This window comes from Chaetodon trifascialis, chromosome 10, assembly GCF_039877785.1.
Source record: "Chaetodon trifascialis isolate fChaTrf1 chromosome 10, fChaTrf1.hap1, whole genome shotgun sequence".
Classification (NCBI taxonomy): domain Eukaryota; kingdom Metazoa; phylum Chordata; class Actinopteri; order Chaetodontiformes; family Chaetodontidae; genus Chaetodon; species Chaetodon trifascialis.
The window spans coordinates 26,127,848-26,147,197 of record NC_092065.1 but is presented as its reverse complement, the minus strand read 5'-3'; the positions used below and the strand labels follow the sequence as shown (position 1 = coordinate 26,147,197).

The 19,350-nt window shown below is 46.6% G+C and overlaps 1 protein-coding gene across 1 annotated transcript in view; it reads left to right on the top strand.

The window, feature by feature from the left end:
* Positions 1-18,775, top strand: part of LOC139337638 (solute carrier family 45 member 3) — a 34,961-nt gene extending 16,186 nt beyond the window's left edge. The window contains exons 2-6 of the mRNA XM_070972326.1: positions 4,058-4,420; positions 11,204-11,394; positions 11,483-12,146; positions 15,260-15,525; positions 15,607-18,775. Of these exons, the coding sequence (XP_070828427.1) occupies positions 4,273-4,420; positions 11,204-11,394; positions 11,483-12,146; positions 15,260-15,525; positions 15,607-16,050 (1,713 nt within the window). The 5' untranslated portion in view covers positions 4,058-4,272 and the 3' untranslated portion in view covers positions 16,051-18,775. The remainder of the gene's footprint in view (positions 1-4,057; positions 4,421-11,203; positions 11,395-11,482; positions 12,147-15,259; positions 15,526-15,606) is intronic.
* The last annotated feature ends 575 nt before the right edge of the window (positions 18,776-19,350 follow it).

The following is a 19,350-nucleotide window of genomic DNA, read 5'->3' as shown; positions in this document are numbered from 1 at the left end:
GTGTAGATATTAGCTTAATGCTAACAATTAGTTTACTCATGTTAGCAACACTGAGTTGGCACCGGGCCCAATTAACTTAAGTTACGTAACGTTAGCTGGCCATCAATACTTTGCGAATGTCTATTTAACTTGTAAAATCTGTTGTGAGTTATCTTAAGCTAATAAGTCTTTTCTCCGGTAAGTCGCTGCCCTATTTTCCAAGACGACGCTCCTCTGACTCTCTGACCTGGTGCTTGACGTGACATCACTTTCAAGGCCGCGCTCTCACAAGTAATTAAGGTCGGACTCTGCTGTGAAGGTGGAGACATGCGGCGGTGGTGTATTTGCGACAATAAAAAAAAAAAAAAAGAAATTTGAAGGAGCGGCAGCTAGGATTTAGGAATGGCAGCCCGCCACTCTTAAATGAATATAGAGGAAACACTGATGTGTATGAATTCACCTCAGGCATCCAGATGTGAAATGTCACCTGTCAGTGCACAGGCCTGTTTATTCAGGGTTATGCTGTTGCTCAGTTCTGACATCAGGTAGAACCCCTGCCTTCATCTCTGAGGTCATGTTGAGGACCGTCTACAGAAGGAAGCCATTATTTAGTGATGCCAGGCTCTTCCTATGACCTCCACAACAATGCCAGTCTGCACTGCTCAGAAATGCTGAGCTTGTAATAATATGGCGGCATTGTGTTCATTTGGCGTTGCTCCATTTGAACTCGTTTGTGTTATTCAGAGAGCAGACAGAGAACGGTTCGACGGGAGCGAGCCAGGGAAGCAGTCGGCATGATAGCCGGCGCTGCCGTCCCTCTGCGGAGACGGCTCGGCCCCTTAATGCGCAGGAGCTCAGAGGGAGGACGGCCGCGGCGCTGCAGCCATTCAGCTCGAGCCAAACACACAACCCAGACCCTCCTGCGGTGGTTTCTGCATCCACAGCCTCAACTGTGTTTGTGGGTCTGATGTCATCGCAGAACAATTCCTTCCCCTCCAAGTGCCACACACACACACACACACACACACACACACACACACACACACACACACACACACACACACCTTCTCTATCCTACCATCTATATGACCAGTGTGTTAAAAGACTTGGAAATAGACTTGATAACCTCACTATATCACATTACTCTCGCTGGCACAATGTATACAAAGCCTGTTTTGTATTGCAAGAATACCGCTCACAGTCATTAGGACCGATTTTTTTTGGGGGGGGGGGCCCGTGGCTGAATAGGGCTCGGTAATGGAGCAGTGGGAGGACTGACAAAAGCAGCCCCCACCATCGCCACCCCCACCCCTCCTCTCAGCAGCCTGGCTCATGTTGTAGTGTTTAAACGCGTAAGGTGACAGGCAGAGCTGTCTGGCTAACAGCGTGTTTTTGTCTCTGAGGCTATGGGAAGATGATGAAGGGCATGACTAGAATACTCTGTGGAGTCAGAGGTGTCATTAAGCCAGTGGTGGAATGACAGTGTGGGCTGCCAGTGTGCATGACCGTTCCTCTCTTCTGTCCCTGAAATGCCAGCTCGAGTCCGTGAGAGCCGTGTTCCGCTTTGCACCCACGCCACAAACGTCGCATTGGCTAAACAGCACCATATTTAAAACAAACAAATGGATTTTATTTTTATGTTTGACTTTGAGGTGGATAAACGGTCGATAAACGCTCCTCTGCGCTGCTTTCACGGTTTACCTCTACAGTCATTACCGTCCTTCCAACCTTCCTTCCTTGCCACTGTCCTAACTCTTTCCAACGCAGCGTGGGTCAAGACTTGGGCAAGCATTCAATTTACAAAACCCTGGAATCTGACTTGGATTCGGGCAGGCGTCCAGATAAGCCGCGGCTGCTCGGGTGGACAAGTCAGATTTCTCTATTCTTGCCACAGGGGGCCCTTCTGTCTTCAGTGAGAAAGTCTGACAGAGAGTCAGCTGGGGCTGCAATAGAGAGCGTTCACACTGGTTATGCCTTTATGGTTCTGAGCCTCAGTCATGGGCAGATATGTCAAAAGGGTTCCTCTTAGAATGCAGGTCAGAGACGAGGCTGACCTCAGGGGTTGAGGAAGGACAAGGAAGAAGGGACGGGGGGGGGAGTGAACATATACACACAGAGAATATGTTGGTAGGGGGGTCGCAGTGGTCAGACTCTAAGGCAGAGGCTGGTCCTCTGATGGATGTTTTTCAGTGTGCCCGAGCTGGGTGGAAATGAGATCTGACGGGTGTGAAATGGTCCTCTCTCTCTCTCTCTCAGTGGCCAAGGCCCCTGCTAGGTCCAGCCTGCTAACACTGTCGCTTTGTTCTTCACATTCTCAAAGAGGCTGATTAACAAAGGGCTCATAATGACCGAGCTGGGAATGTATGAAAGCTGTAGGAGCTCCGATGGCACCGCTGATGACATTCAGTGAACATTTTTGATAACAATGATATGAAAGGCACAAGAGGCGTCACACGGCCTTGTAAGTCTGGGATGCCTGATGACAGTGGCGGTAAAGTAGGATGTTTAAGGACACGAAACTCCTGAGTCAATGGAAACTGCTTGTAATGGCCCAAGGATTTCTGGAGAAAACAGTATGTCATCTGTACATTTCCTTTGAATGCGTGTGAGTCTGATCAGATCGCTTAACAAAGCCGAGCACATTACTGTGATGAACAGAGTCTTGCTGGAGATGATGACATCAGTTTTGTTTGCTGGGAGAGAACAGATGGGAAGCATTGGCAGAGAAATGTCACACCAAATGCAAATATAGCACCTTGTTGTTTCTGTATTTGCGGCTGTTCTGACTGTTCCTGCTCTTTCCCTCTGCTTGAGAAGTTCACACACCTCATCGGTGGATGACGACGGTAATATCCTGCTTATACTTTATGTTTTCGCTTGCTAGGAAGCAGACAGATCTGTGCATGAATGTGCACAGATTGGAGACAGTCTCATGTATTCACTGAAGATCTGTTGCCTCATTAGTCTCTTTCACCACATCTTAAATTTCAGTTTCTGTTTATTCAGTTTAGAATTAATATCACACCTCAGTCCTTTGAATAAATATCCATCATTTCAAGACTAGAATCACTTCAAAACCTCAAATGCAGGACTGCTTTTCACAGCGAACAGGTAGAGGATGAACACACGGTATCTTGACAATAAAGCATGTAATGGAGAATGTCAGCTATTATCAGTGAGGTGATCCTTCGGGGCGTGGTTGACTTCAGTGCAGGACAGTCTGCAGAAGCAAACATTTTGTTCGTCTTGATACACAAAGCTTAACCTCTGACTTCGACACACAAGTGAGGACTGCGCTGTCGCTTTTCCAGCGTCTGGCACAACATGACGGTGAAACATGCTGTGTAATATCACTGCTCTTGCATGAGACTTAATCTGCCTGCTGTTAAATAGTCTCTTTCCAGTGACCCGTCTTTTCAGGTGCTAAAGACCAGCTGAACGATGGTGGTAATCTGCTGAACAGCTCTGGGAGGAGCACTTGTGTACGTGACTAAAACCACAATTGGAGCTTAATAATACAGATAATGACAGGGTCAGCCAAGGAAAGGCTGGGTTTTAGATCCTCCCAATAATACTAGAGGTATTACGGAGAAGGGAAAGGGAGTCATGGTAAGAAGAGTCATGGGAAATTAGAACTGTGTTTTGAGAGGTTGACCCTGTACCGCGCATGTTTCGACGCTTAAAAAAGAAAGAGAGGCGAGCAGAGCAGCAGCAGCAGCAGCAGCAGCAGGAGGAGGAAGAATCCTCTTTGCAAATGGTTTGATGTGCCACGTTGCTCCAGCTGACTCATCTCCTCTGTCTGCCCGTTGTTGTTCCTGCTGTCCTGAAGCTGTTGCTGAGGAGCTCTGAAATACATCAGTATCATATCCTTTTGACGCTTGTTTCGGGGTCTGCATTCTGCTGTGAGAAAGTCATCACTCGGGCGTTCCCCTTGCGACCCGAGGCAACCAGCAACCAGGTGTAGTAACCTGGGTGTGACCTGTCTAAGCTGACGTGCCTTCAGCCCTGAGCGACATGCTGGATGACTGTATGAAAGCTTTCTTTCCATCTCTCACTGCTCTCCTCTCCTGCCCCTCAGATCCAGAATGCTGAGAAGAGGATGAATCCCACAGGTCATCTGAGACATTCACGTGTCTTTGCCGCTGTCCCTCCCCGACGGCCCTCTCGTCCCACCGGGGCACCATCTGCCTCCCCGCGCTCCCCCCTTCGCCCCCGCCCGGGTCCCTCCCCCCTCCCCTGCCCCCAGTAGCGGCCATCCCAGAGGAGACGAAAGGCGAGCCGGCCCGTGTAAATATGCCTGGATGGAGGTCTCAGTGGCGTCTCGTCCTGCTGAACTCCCTGACCTGTGGCCTGGAGATCTGCGTGGCAGCTGGGATCACATACGTGCCCCCACTGCTGCTGGAGGCTGGAGTGGAGGAGCGTTACATGACTATGGTGCTAGGTAAGGTCTTGGTACAAAGGGTGGATCTGGTTACCCAGTTTTAGTTCTTCATTTCCCACCTTCCCCTCTCTGACATGAAACATGAAAGGCTCTCTCAAGGATAGACGTCTTCATGTGTTCAGTTGTCTCCTTTGTGGCTTGTTTACTGACGACATGAGCGATTGTTTTTTTTCCTAGTGTGTCAAACAATGTATTTTCATATCCCTTGAACGCCATTTGTTCGGTTTGCAATACTTTGTAATTAAGAAATGGGACTTAATTTGAATCAGTCTGGATGCTTTGTTTGCTGTGGTCACATTACAGCCGTAATACAAATGGAAAACGATTTCATTAGCTGCTCTTGACGTCATGTTGTAAATCAGAATTGGCTGTACCCTTCAGGGAGTATATGCTTTGTAAATGAGTCTGATGCTTAAAGATGTGACCTCGCCCAGTGGAAACGAAGTGCATGCGTCCACACAGGCATGACGGTGCCACAGGGCCCCTGTCTTCTTTCCCATTCAGGTCATAAAGACATAATTGGGGCTGTTACACAAATCAGTGGCCACATCACCTGTTGTTTTGTGGAGGTGGTAATCGAGCACTAATTTAAAAGCAGCAGGAGGGCTAACTGCCGGAGGAAGAGCCGCAATGACAGACTGACACAGAGCGGCGCTGCTCGAAGCAGCTACGAGCTCACTGACTGCTGGGTATTTGCTTTTTCTATCAATTAAGATCCCACAATCATTGTCATGATCTTAGTAAATAAAGGAATTATGGGATGTTCATTTATGTTTGTTTTACAGGGCTCATACATAAGCATGTTCACTGAATAGACGATTATATTCACAGCCGAAGCTCATTTGCGAGGCTTGTTCTCCTGAGTTTCATTTAAACATACTTTGATCTTTGAGTGTCCGCCACGTTACAGTACAGCTGCACAAAGCACAATGCTTGACCGCTGAGTAGCTCTGCTCTGTATCACAGATTTCAATTCAAAGTATTTTATGAATGTCTTTAGAGAGGATCTGACCTGGAACACTGAAATTCAAAAGCACTACAGCAGCACTTTAGAGGCATTTTTACACAACAGCACTCCTTGGTAGAAGGTGCAGGAGGTTAGAATGATGAGGCATAAAGTCTGTGTTCCTCTGACATCGCACTTCAGATAAAAGCACAGAGAACGAGCAGCTGGAAAACACAAAGCTGTGTTGGTGCTGGTTGAAAGATGGAGATGATTAGAGCTGCCAATAATATTTTGCTAATCTAATTTTTATCAGATTTTTGAAAAAATTTCCTCGTCTCAGTCAAGGCCACTACAATTAAAAAGACAGGAGATTTTAAATAAATTGACTGATGCAGCCATGCACTGAGAATAAAAGAGAAACTTCGCTCAAGTCTGTGAAATATGCCAAAATAAACACACCACACCAGCGCCTCTTTAACATAATGTCAGAGAATAAGTGATCACTGTACCCGCCATCTCCTGCGGATTTTGTCGGACAAACACATGATTACAGGTTGATTTAAAAACATACGTAATGGACAGAAATGCCTTCTGTCTGGTTTGTCTCTGGTTTGTCAAGCTTTGTGTTAGCTTTGTTAAAGCTGCAGTAGGTAAGATGGAGAAGAGAGCAGACATCATTCCCCCTCCCTCTCCGCTGCACTCATGCCCCACCTCCAAGCCCCTCCTCCCTGCGGCGGCTGCCATGACAACCAGTAACATTAGCCTTAGCATCGGAAACAAGCTAACTCTCCCCAGCCGCTACATCACAGTCGCTAACATAGCGTACGCGCTGCGGAGGGTTACTGTACCAATCACCATATTAGCTTTATGCTTATTTGTTGTCTTAGTCGTATATGCTGTTGTTGGCGGCGGCGGTATGGGCAGTTTCTGCTTTGTGATTGGCTGTTGCTCTGCCATAGCTTTCACTAGCCTCCTGACGCCGCTCACAGAGCTGTTTGACTGAGCGGCAGCCGGCAGCATGAGCGGAGGGAGGGGGCGGTTCACAGCGTGTGTGAGTAGTGATTGACAGATGTCAGACACTCCCTCAGACGCTCCTCTGGCTCTGATTGGCTGTTTTGTGTCGGGCGCGGTGGATTCTTGCAAATGGCAGTAGGAGCAGTAGGTGGGACCAATGAAGCCGTTTTTTCTGCTCTCTGGACGTAGGGACAGTTTTAGCAAATATGACAAAAAAAAAATACTTTTATACAAGTTACCTACTGCGGCTTTAAGTGGTGTTATCAGGAGAGCTGGCTTTATCAAAACAGCTGATGTTATATCAGGAGTGTTTGCCTTATCAAGCAGAAGCTTAAAAAGAGCTTTATCACGGGCCTGGAAGAGACAAATTGTATTTCTGTTTGTTGTTGTTTTTGCATTTGAACCTGTAATCGTCATCTATTTGTATAATCAGTTTAATCGATTTGTTATTTCAGCCCTAGAGACATTCCAGCAGGAGTGCAAACTTTGATTAAACGAAAGCTTCACAGAAATGCGTCATGTAGGCGGCATGTGTTTGAGTCCACAGTGCCCGTCCTCTGCGCAGTCTTTAGGGAAAGGGTTTAAATAGAGAGGTGACCGACATTTGTCCCAGCACAAGCTCACAGTCGCTGATGTCGAAGTTTTAAGCTGCTGAACCACAGTACCAGGTGGTGAATGGTCGTTTTTGACATGTGAAGCTTGTGTTTGTGTCGTCACTGCGCTGTGTTGTAACTGAGGGTGTTTAATGAGTGTTATCGTTCACTTTTCACGTGCAAACCCTGTTACTGATATCTGTTCTCTGTCTGTCGTATGGCGTCATGTGTTCGGGTCGTCCGTCCGTCTGTTCTGTCTCCTGAAAGATATCTCGCTTTCAGGAAATTTCTTCAAATTTGCCACAAATGTTCACTTGGACTCGAGGAGGTCAAAGGTCACAGTGGCCTCATGAAACCCATTTGGGCCATAACTCAACAATTGATTTGCTAATTATGATAAAGATGTGATCCAAAAGGTCAAAGGTCAGCTTCACTGTCACATCCTAACGTTGTGCATTCTTGCCATCATTCGCTGTTGTGACTCAGGAGCAGAAGGGCAGACTGGTCCTTATTTCATGTTTTCTCAGTCTAATCTTGAAACTTGAAGATGTGTGTGAAGCGTTCACCTTTTAGAATTTGTAGTTTCTTTGCAGCAGCGTCCATATTTGAAGCATTGTGGTCCACCACAGGCTCATGGGTTCTGCTGACACTGAGCTTCAGGTGATTGTTGTTGCACCATGTGATGAAGCTCTCCATCAGTCCTCTGGAGAAATGTTTAGCCAAAAAAAAACAAAAAACACTGAGTACCTTTTACATACCTTCACAGTCTTCACTGCATATGTTACAGTTGTTAAGTATGTTAAGTCTGGGCAGACATGGATGTAAACTGCTGGTTACGGAGGCGTACAACCACAAGGTGGTAATTCTAGTTTGCAATGAAGAAGAAGAAGAAGACATCCTTTATTAGTCACAAGCAACACAACATATGGAGTTGGGGGGGAGGAATGTGAAATTCTTTCTCCACTTTTGACCCATCCTGGTCGTCCTTCCTCCGTGGCAGACCAGGAGCGGTGGGCTGCCAGCTGACTGGCGCCCGGGGACCCAGTTCCTTTCATCACCATTGGTCAGGTGGTGATCTTCTTGCATGTTTTTAGTGGGGGTTTTTTAAGGAGGATACCCCAGGTGAACACGGGGAACATACAAACTCCACACAGAAAGGCCCCTTTCCTCAAGGTGGGAATCAAACCCAGGACCTTCTAGCTGTGAGGCGACAGTGTTTCCCCTGTGCCACCGTGCCACCATCACATCCAGGAATTGTGGGAAGAGCTGTGAAAGGTGGCCTGTCTTGCTCTCTGTGCAGTGCACTGAGCGAACACACACCATGAGCACTGGACGCTGAGCTGATGACTGCGCCGTTATGTCTGCATAACGTCTAATTCAGCTGTGCCGGGACCTGGACCTTTGGATCTTCAGTAGTCATGAGGATTTACTCAAAGCACTGTATCTGGAACCCTTTGTAATGTGAACATTAAGATGGAGAGGTCATGTTGGTGCTCACAAATCAGTGGCATGTGTGTGCTGTACATACACACTTTTAGCATCAGCCATATGGTGTGTATTTGTGATATGAATAGTTGCCTTTTCCTGTCAGCCCAAATGGTGTTCACATGGTCCTCACTGAAGGCGTCTCTTTGAGACATTGTCTTGTGACTGTGATGATAGATACAGCTCCACCAAACCAAAGGCTCCGTGTGGATGACACAAGTGACTATTCAAGTTTAAAGATGGAACAGTATACATTTGTGCTCCTCCATCTCTGTAACAGCTGCTGGTGATGTGCAGAAAAAGGATTTTCAATGTTGGGTTCCTCTCAAACAGACTGTAAGTCAATCTGGAAATGGCACTCAACCTAATTCTCATCTCCCTGCATTATAATGGAGTGCCTGAGTGTTATTTGAATGAAGATAGATATTGTGTCTTGGGAGGCTTAAAGCTTATTTCCCCAAGCAGTAGTGTCAGCTTCTCAGATGGCTGCTTTCTACTTTATCTAATAGCCATTTGTTGGCTGCCTCATCCTCCAGTTGTTACTCCCTTTCTCTCGTTTCCTCTCTGTAAACGGAGAAGATACTGACGTGTGTGTCACTCTTGTTATTTTAAGCGTATTTAGGTGTTGGTGGTTTATTTAAGTAACAAAGCAAATTGTGGGATGTTAGATAGGATCATACGTGATGTGTGTGGGCCAGGTTAGATGTCACATTGATTTGTGTGTCTGTAAACAGAGCTGGAAAGCAGCTCGCATTGTATTTTGAGGCTGTATTTATGTGTAATATAGTATATTGCAGGGAGCACTGAGTGGGGGGAGAGTTTGTGTGATAGTAAGTCTCACAGCTGTACATGGCGAGGATATGACGCCGTCCACAGCTGCAGCAGCAAGAATCATAGTGCAGCTCGAGTAGCTGAGTGCTGGCTGTAATCTCCTGGTCTGTCTGTCTGAGCTCGTCCATTTCCCTGCTCACCTGCCTGGTGTTTGGGTCTGTCTGCCTCTTGAAGCGTTTTGTACTCTTCAGACACCAGAAACTCAAATTTTGTCTCCTTTTGTCTGTGTTTTAAGTTCCTGCCAACTGTAGAAAAACTAAAACTGGATCTTGGTGAAATTGTGTGAACCAGTCATTCTTCTTTGCCGTGGAGTTTTTGACCCCTTGTGGCCTCGTAGAGCAATGCTTAGCAGGGCTGTGCTCTTCTTGAGGTGGTAGCAAGTTAAACATTTTAGCAGCACAGAGAAAAATGTCGCAGCACACACAGTTGGACGGTTAGTTAACATGTTTATTGGCTGAATTAATTTGATACTGATAAGAAATTCTAACAATGTTGAACAACAATTAAACTGATTCTTTAACCTTCATTTTTCCTCCACCTGAACACAAAAGGATGAATTTAAACATTTTTAAACATGAGAAATCAACAGTGTTATATTTTCACTGCGCGTCAGTGAACTGTCTGTGCTGGCCGTCCGTTCGCCTGCCGCCATACAATACTTACAAAACACTGCCTTTTTGCTCTGCTCGTATACAAGCCAGGTGAAGTCTTTTAACCACTGAGGGTTGAATCGATTCATTTTTGTGTCTGAGGAGACAGGCCGGTCCGACGAAGAAGCGACGAGTGACGAAGATTCAGCAAAGTAGTACCATTTTCCTCCAAATGGCGTCTTTTATCCTCGTTGTCGTGACCTACCAAGGTAGAAACAGAAATAAAGAAAAATACCTCTTCATTTTGCTCAAGTCTTCTTGTTGTTCTTAGTTGTTGCGGTTGGTTTGTCACAAAAATTATACAAAAGTGCCGGTTTCCCGGCACAGATCAGCGAGGGCGGGAACGTTTACCCGGAAACACACTTAGAACTACAACTCCCATGAAGCATTGTTCCAACAACTGATGAAGAGGACAAAAGACAGTCATATAGCCTAGTTTTCCCCAATATTTTTTTAGACATGATATCAGACAACACCGTCGCACTTGTGCTCGTGGATGCATGTTTCTCTTCACACAGAATGATTTTTAGTAGCAAATGCGACAGAAATTGTCGCTCTGTACAGCCCTGCTTAGATGATTTGTTTGTATTTTATGTGTTAATAGCATGCGCATGAGGACAGGCATGACATCACAATATGGCTGTCCCAAAGTGCCTTTTAATGAAAAACACAGAATGTAGACAAGTTGGTGCTCCACAGGGTACCTTTACATGTCAAACCGTAGCCCCAAGATTGGGTCCGTTTTAGATACTGCGTGTGAACAAAGCGTGTTCTAATTAGCCCGAGCCGACCACGTGTGGAGGATGAGCTGAGGGTGGGCTCCCTTCAGGCAGCAGGCCATCTGCAGGATCCACCACCACAGTCAGGCAGGATGGCAGAGGGGCACATGCAATTCACCGCCTGGTACGGCAGCAGCGAGGAGGACTCGACAGGACTGGTAGAAGGCAGGATGAACCCCAGTCCAATAGCTGTTGTACAAGCCACTGACGCTGAACAGAGATGTTACAGACACTTGAGTTTCTGCCATGGGATATTGTGAAAATCTGCTTTCACAATCTGAGTGGAGATGAGATGTTTTGTGTGATTAAAGGATTTCATACCAAACTGATGAGTGTGACAGAAGGAAAACACCTTGTTCTTCTCGAGCAGTCTGTTTCAAACATAATGTCGTGTGAACTCTGCGTTTGCAGCTTCTCCTCTACATATTCACTTAGCATTGCCTCTCACCTCTGACCTCTGACCTGTGCCCGTGCTTCTGTCACAGGTATCGGTCCGGTGCTCGGCCTCCTGTTCATCCCTCTGATTGGCTCAGCCAGTGACCACTGCAACAGCAGCTATGGCAGACGACGGCCTTTCATTTGGCTGCTGTCTTTGGGAGTCCTCCTGGCGCTCGTCATCATTCCCCATGCTGACGTGCTGGCTGCACGCCTTGCCTGGGGTGGGCGCACTCTCCAGGTAGGACGCCTATTTATTCTGCCTACAAAGCACACTTACAGGAGATGAACGTAAAATGCAACTCTTTAATGTTGTTGCTTTGTTACAGGTGGCCTTCCTCATCATCGGGGTTGGGCTTCTTGACTTTTGTGGACAGGTGTGCTTCACACCTCTGGAGGCTCTTTTGTCGGACCTGTATCGGGACGAGGAGGACTGCGGCCAGGCCTTCGCCATGTTCTCCTTCATGGTCAGCTTGGGAGGCTGTGTGGGTTATTTGCTACCCGCGCTGGACTGGAGTCGCGGCCTCCTCTCTGTTTACCTGGGAGGCCAGGCAGAGTGCCTCTTCTCCCTGCTCATCCTCATCTTCATCTCCAGTGTGCTCATCACCATGAAGGTGTCTGAGGAGCCCTCGTGTGCTAGCGGGGGCTTGGCAGGGTCCGGATCGTTACTGGAGTCGGGGGCTGGGGTGATGGAGGCCGGCCGATGCGGCGTGCCGCGCTCGTGCTGCTACCTGCTGAAGTGTAAGCTGAGGCTGCTGAAGTCCGGACCCCTGCTGTGTCTGCTGAGGACATGCTGGTCCATGACCCCGGCCATCTACAGGAGCTACTGCCATGTCCCGCGGGTGATGAGGCAGCTGTGCGTGGCTCAGCTCTGCAGCTGGATGGCTGTCATGTCATTTATGCTTTTCTACACAGACTTTGTGGGGGAGGGCCTGTACGAGGGCGTGCCGAGTGCATTACCAGGAAGTTTGTCCAGGCAAAGATACGATGAAGGTCAGTTCTCATCTTTATGCAGTATGTTGGAGATTTCTGCAAGCTGTAGTCTTATTGTTTCATCATCGTACAGTATATTTCTACATGTGTAAGTCACTCATTATGCTATACACAGGATATTATGAGGTGGTGCTACTACTACACCCTTTTGTCGTCCTGGCTTTACCTCCACCACCTGTCCACGTAAACTGGATTAGGCTCCGTGCCGGCTGTTCTTTCTGCTCTGTCACAGCCGGGCAGGATGCACTCACATTCCTCAGGCACAGGTGGAGGACAGAGGCCGAGCCTGTGTTCCTGCATGCCTACATGTGCAGTCAGTAGGCGAGGTTTTACAAGAGATAATGAACATTTTGTGCAGTTATGCCTCTGAACAAGCAATAAATCCTTTGGGTACATCTTCTTAAATCCATATCAAGCCAATCCAAGGAGTTCCAGGTATTACTTTCCACCCCTGCACTTGAAATTGCAAACAAATACACACAGCCTTTATCCGCTCCTGTTGCTGCTCTGTAAATCACAAAGTTGTCACTAATCCTAGCAGACAGTTGTATGGCTGTATTCTGTAGCTATGCAAATGCTTAGCTGTATAATTCTACCTAAACATAAACTTCAGATAGACGGTGTGCAGGCAGATAAACCTGAACCTGTCAGTGGTGGAAGAGGGCAAAGCGTGCCAGGGAGGCTTCTCTCTTTTTATTTTACCAGACAGTGTTTGAGAAGAAAGCTGAAGCACAGACGTGTGAGGGAGACCATCTTGTCCATGTCCACAGTGAGCTATGTCTGAGTTTTAAGTCTCCCTTTGTCCACTGTTCAGCCAGACTTCATATCTTGCATCATATTTCTCTCCCTTCTTTTGCATTATCTCTCTATGCACTTTTTCAGCTTCCCGTCTCCTTTCATCAGTCCTCTCCTTCCACCACCCACCTGTTTTCTCATCCTGTAATCCTTCCTCTGTACCTCTCCTCTCCCTCTACGCTCTCCGTTGTCTTGTTTGTCATTTTCATCCAGCCATTTCCATTTTTTTCTTCTCCCTCCTGCCTGTCTCTCGCCGTACTTTGTTTGCTTTTTCCTTTTCCTCTCTGTCTCCTCCCTATGCTTGCTGGACCACGAGGAATGTCACACTCACAAAGAATTAATGTCAAGGAATCAGCACAAAAAGAACATGTTCATTCAAGTCAGTTAGACAGCCAAAGCACAAGTCTGAGGTCTGTCTGAGCGGGTTTCTTTTAATCTGAAACACAGCGGATGTTATTAAGCCGCATCATTCAGTCCACAGATGTTCCTCTGCATCAGGGTTAGCGGCTTTTTCTCTAGGACTTTTCAACTGAACAGTAACCGCTTTTCTTTTGTGATCTTCTGTCCTACTGGGAAGAGTTGCAATTTCAAAGTAGTTATTTATGAAGCTTCAGAAAGAGCCATTTTCACCTACTGCAGCAGTTCTTCTGCGCATAGATTCAGTAGCATTCTGGCTAGGTCCCATTTCTCTAAGGGCTTACATTTCACTGCTCATTGGCTGCTGTTGCTCTAGTGTTTGTAGAGTAGGCTTGGTAGCTTTGCTTTCCAAGAGTAACACGATCCACACACTCCTTTCACATAAGTGATTCTGTGCTCTGCTTCTGAACTTCTGACCCACAGTGTTCATGGAGAGCAAGGTGAGGGATCAGGCTGAAAGCAGGTTGGAATAGATAACAGTGTAAACAGGTTGGCAGGCCAGCTTCCATGGATTGTGGGGAACATGACTGAAAATGGGACAGTTTTCCCATAAAAGCCCATGGTTGACTACAACTACTGAAAACTGTTTGAGTCTGTGATTCAGTCAGATGGAGATTTCATTCTTGGTTAAAGGCTGAGTTCAACAGAAACATGCACACGCTGTCATGGCTGTACTGTACTGTACTGGAGAGCTTAGCAAAACAGGTACAACACCGATATCAGAAAAGGTGGAAGCTGCGAAAAATGGTTCACGGTTCACCATGAAATGCTCCTGAGCCCATGTAGTAGTGTCATAAGACGTAATAAGGTGCCTGCTGCCCTTATCTCGAGAGGAAAGGGGCCTTTCTGTGTGGATTTTGCATGTTCTCCCCACGTTCACCTGGGGGATCCTCCATGAAATGAAAACCCCCTTTAAAAAACATGCATGAAGATCACCACCTGACCAATGGTGACGGAAAAGAAAACTGGGTCCCCGGGCAACCCACCGCTCCTGGTCTGCCAGGATGGGTCGCAAGCGGAGAAGAAATTTCACCAAGCATGGCGTGTCTGTGTGCATGTGCTATTTCTTCTTCTTCTTCTTCTTCTTCTTCTTCTTCTTCTTCTTCTTCTTCTTCTTCTTCTTCTTCTTCACCACTCAGTGTCCAGGGACAGGGTTATACAGGGACAAGAGGATCGCCTAAATTGCTCTGATTGTCCTGTAACAAGCTGTTTTTGTCCAACATAATGTGCACCTCACTCCGTTTCCCTGACCCTGGAGTCCTCGCCGTGTATGAAACACTGCCATCTCCTCTGTTCAGGCTCACTTGCTCAGCTCTTTCATTTGACCGTGCTGTCAGTCTATCTGCAGATGCCAAATGAAACTTGCAGAAAGACAAGCCTCTACTTTGTGCTTTATTCAACAGCAGCTGCCACCACAATGTTCATTCAGGCCATAACTGTTGCTCTGTACTTGGTTTGGAGTTAAAAATGTTTTGACGTCCTTCAGCATCAACATAACATGAAATCAAATTTGGGAGTCTGCAGATCTTCCTCTGTTGTTTTGAGCTCAGAATTCCACCTCGGTCAGCTGGTGAGTGCTTCTCCTCTGGCTGACCGACTGGCCAGGAGGCACATCGCCTCAGTAAACAAGGAGCGGCCTACATGTGTCGCCCTGCCAGGCGTTTCAAGGATGTATCTAAGGTTAATGCTATCTGTGATGGTCCGAGTCAGTCACCCCAAACAGCGTCTGTGCTGCAGAGCTCTGTCAATGTCTCCCCATTAATCAGATAGTTACTATACTGACAACAAACTAGGACAATGTTTGTGACAAGGTAGACATCATGACAGCTGAGTGTCCGGCAGAGGGACGCTGAGTGCATTGGGCTCAGCTGGTTCTTATAGAAATGGCATTTTTCTTTCAGGCATCCGTATGGGCAGCCTGGGCCTGTTCCTGCAGTGTGCTACCTCAACCTTCTTCTCCCTGGTCATGAGTCGCTTGGTTCGCCATTTTGGCTCCCGGTGGGTCTACCTGAGCAGCATGGTGAGCTTCACTGCCTCCGCTTTGGTCATCTGCCTGTCCAAGAGTGTGGTGTTGGTCACTGTTATGGCAGCGCTCACCGGCTATGCATACGCCACACTGCAGACTCTGCCCTACACACTCACCTGCCACTACCACAAAGAGAAAGAGGCAAGTAGAGCTCAGACAGCTTTATGACAATGTGTTGACAAAACATGCATGATTGATAAGCTGACTCTTGTCTCATTTCAGGTGTATATGCCAAAAAAGAAAACCAAAAGCATTCATAAAAACGGTATTACAACCAAGCCGGACTCTGTGTATCTGACCCCTGTGGAAGAGGAAGGCGGACTGAACCACAAAGCGGGGGCTCCCTACGGGAATGCCTTTATTGGCCAGGACAGTTATGAGTACTACCCCAGTCCACACGGCCAGAACGGCTCCTCTCACGGCTCTGGCGGCACCAAACAGGAGGAGACGGAGTCAGGCTTTGAGAAACGTGGTGTGGGTTTGGACTTTGCCATCTTAGACAGCACTTTCCTCCTCTCTCAGGTTTTCCCCACCCTCTTCATGGGCATGATCGTTCAGTTCGCACAGTCTGTCACTGCCTACATCGCCTCTTCTGCCATCTTCGGTGCTGTCGCCATCTACTTGGCCAGTCAGATCATCTTTGACCAAAAGGACCTCAAAAGCTGAGACTTAGATGCAAAAGATGTGGGACGTCAGGGTCCTTGTGTGCAACTCATAGTGCACCACTGTTTCCCCAATGCCTTGTACTCGAACCATGTTTTTGCTGTGCGGGGTAAGTGTGGCAGGTCTGAGAGAAAGTGGCTAACGAAAGAAAATGTTACAAGAGACATGTTATCTGCCAACAAGGTGCACTTTCTCAGTTAGAGCAGAGGGTGTTACCTGCCACCTGTAGAGTCAACACCAACTGTGTGCTCGTGTCAGGTGTGAGTCCTATAGAAATCTCTCGAAACCTTTTGTTGTGACATCTTTTCTGTCCGTCGTCTTTTTCCTCAGGTACCACAAACAGATTTACTGTAGAACTCATCAACCTCAGATACACAGCGACTAACCTTTTATGCTGTCCACCATTTTTTTAGTGTGTTTTGTGCTCCAAACAACACGTCAAACCCAGTGTTGGAGCAGCATCGCTCAGCCAGTCTGGAGACGGGTCATCATTTCAGCGTAGACAGGTCTGTCTTTATTCACAGTGGCAGCGTGGACAGATCGACGCATTGTTTCGAACCCTTTAGAAAATACAATTGGGACCATTGAACTTGTACATCTTGGGTGAAAAACAAAACACTTAGTATCGCAGCTCCATAAAGTTTGGGGACTTTCAAAGACAGATGTTTCAGATAATGTTTTTATTCCTTTCGATGGGTCAGGCCCCAAGAATGCTGGATTCTGCATTTACCATAACACACCTGTATCACCTCTCATCAGACATCTCTACCTGTTAAGTGCCATCATCTTTGGAACTCCCCACCCTCAGTTTGTAAAGCAGTGTTTTTCCTCCTAATATTGAAAATCTCAGACCTAACTCAAGGTAATCCTGGTGACATCACTGGGACAACATCGGGGTTATTTTCTCAGACTTGACAGAACTTCTGTGGCACCGCAGAGGACATTAAAGAGTTATCAGCGGCTGTTATTGCAGGCGTTCACGTCTGAAATTGTTGGAGTGTACTCTGATGTTGGTCCCATCTCATGTGTTCACCCGTCTAGTGTCATGTAGTAGGTTTTACTGTAAATATTTTTATACACATTTACTGTAGATTCCTATGGGAATGCTGTCATGCAACCTGCTGAGGTGAGGTTATTGACTGTAAGAATGAAGCGGTTTACTGGAACTGGAAATATTGCATCAAACGACCTCTGTCTGGATAAACAAGAGCAGCGGACTGCTCATCCTGCCCCACTAAGCTTCTGATCAGGACAGTCGTCTCAGGTTAAAACCGTGTTAGATTAAAAAAAACCTTCATGTTTTAGTATATTCTCAAAGACAATCTAGGACATCCACACGGGCTTGTTATTCAGTGTAAACATGTAGGGTGACATGCCGAAGCCCACTTCATAGCACCCATTCCTGAAAGACCAAAAAACAAAAAAGAAGTTGTGCAGTAAATGCAAATATTTGGTTAATGAAAATTCTGCGAGTCTGTGGATGGTCTGAAGGACTGGGTTTACTGATGAGTGAATGGGTGAATGAGTGAGTGACACACCTGCATATGTGCAGTTTTGTCTCATTGGTTATGATAAACTGTACTGACTTTAGCCTGGCCCGCATTAGCTGTATGTTACAGAGTGTTGTGGCCTTCAGTTCAGCCTCTGGAATTGGCCAGTCGGTGTAAACACCATGCCTGCTTTGCAACCGGTGAGTGAGTTCGTCTGAGTGTTTTGCATCCGGGTCGTCTGATCCTGCACGAGGGGTGAAGAATTAGGTTCAGCAGACGCAAATAGCCTTTGAGGGATCTTATTGCCTGAGCTACGCTCAGCATGGGAGAAGTGGAAGCGGCAGAGGATTCATTGTCATTGTTGACGCTGCTGCAAAGTGACTCGAGCAGCTCAATTCTCCTTTTCTGTCCGGCGTGCACAGGAACATGTTGTCTAGCGGTAGCTGAAGAGTCAGAGGAGAAGTTGTTTTACAAGTGCCTGTACATTTTTCAGACCTATTTTTTGTACATATGTATTTATTTATGCTTTTATTACAAAACACCACATATTAAACTATTGGCCTCTTTGGTAGGTGCAAGGATGAAGGCCGTGTCTGTGAAAAAGATAAATTATTTGTATAGATGTGGTATAGAAGCATCATTAAAACTATAATTTATTTTAACATGACCAACTTTATCCTGTAGCTTTGATAACATCACAGAGCCCACAGCCGGCATCTGCTACGGCGAGGGGCGTGAAAGTCGCCCGCGTGGTCGCCGTCCGTGGACGCGCGCGCCGGCTGAAGGCTTCACTCCTGTCGCGCAGCTGAGACGCTTTGTGTGTGTGCGTGTTTGTTGGATCTGGTGCAAACTCGAAACAGCGTCATTTTCTCAGCACCGCTTTGGTCTCATGTAACCACTCGTTTGTTGCTGTCGCAGATTTGTTACATTGTTAAACTCAGCAGACAGAACTGGAGTCGTGTTCAGTCTCTGTTGCTCTCAACCAAATGTCCTGTGTAGTTTCAGACAAAAGAAGTGCCAACGGGCCGACCGCGTTACGGCCGCGCGACGTGACTGATCAGGTGTTTTTGTTTTTTGTTTTGTTTTTTTTAATTTCAGTCACGTGTTTCTTCATCTTAAATGCATTCAGCCATAATCAAGAGTTGTATTTCATTTTCCTTATGCATCCATCAGACTGTGTATAAACATGCAGTTACCAAATAGATTTTATACAAAATAAAAGAACTGCATTGTTAATGAGGTGTTGTCCTTGAGTGATTTCATCAAACACATTCTCCTTCTCAGTCTTCATAAAAAGTGAAATGACTGTTCATATATGTGTGTACTACTATACTGCATACAGTATATACACTTAACATATGATAAAGTATTGGTCAGTTAATTCGATTATACGTTAAATATTTGATTCATTTGCTCTGCGGCACATTTTGATCATACTCTTCATTTTAATGGAGTGTTTTTGTAGCTTTAAAAAGATCTCTGCAGTTTGCTGCACAGACACTGAAGACCTCCAGGCTTCACGGGAGTGATAAAAATGAACTTGGAAATGGTGCCATCCTTTGGAAATCTTGAGGAACTGATGTGTGCGAGAGAGAATGCTGGTGCGCAACTGCACTGGCCTCACTGACGCATGGGCATGCTGCTGGTGGCATTATCTATTACATGGAAAAGACGATAGGCTTTCATGTTGCAGGGAATGGCACGCTGGCAATGTGTGCCATTTGACAGGCCTCTCCAGTTTGCTCCTCATAGTTCTCACGAATGCACCATGGGAAATGCAGAGCTCATGACGCACTTATAAAAATGTGATACT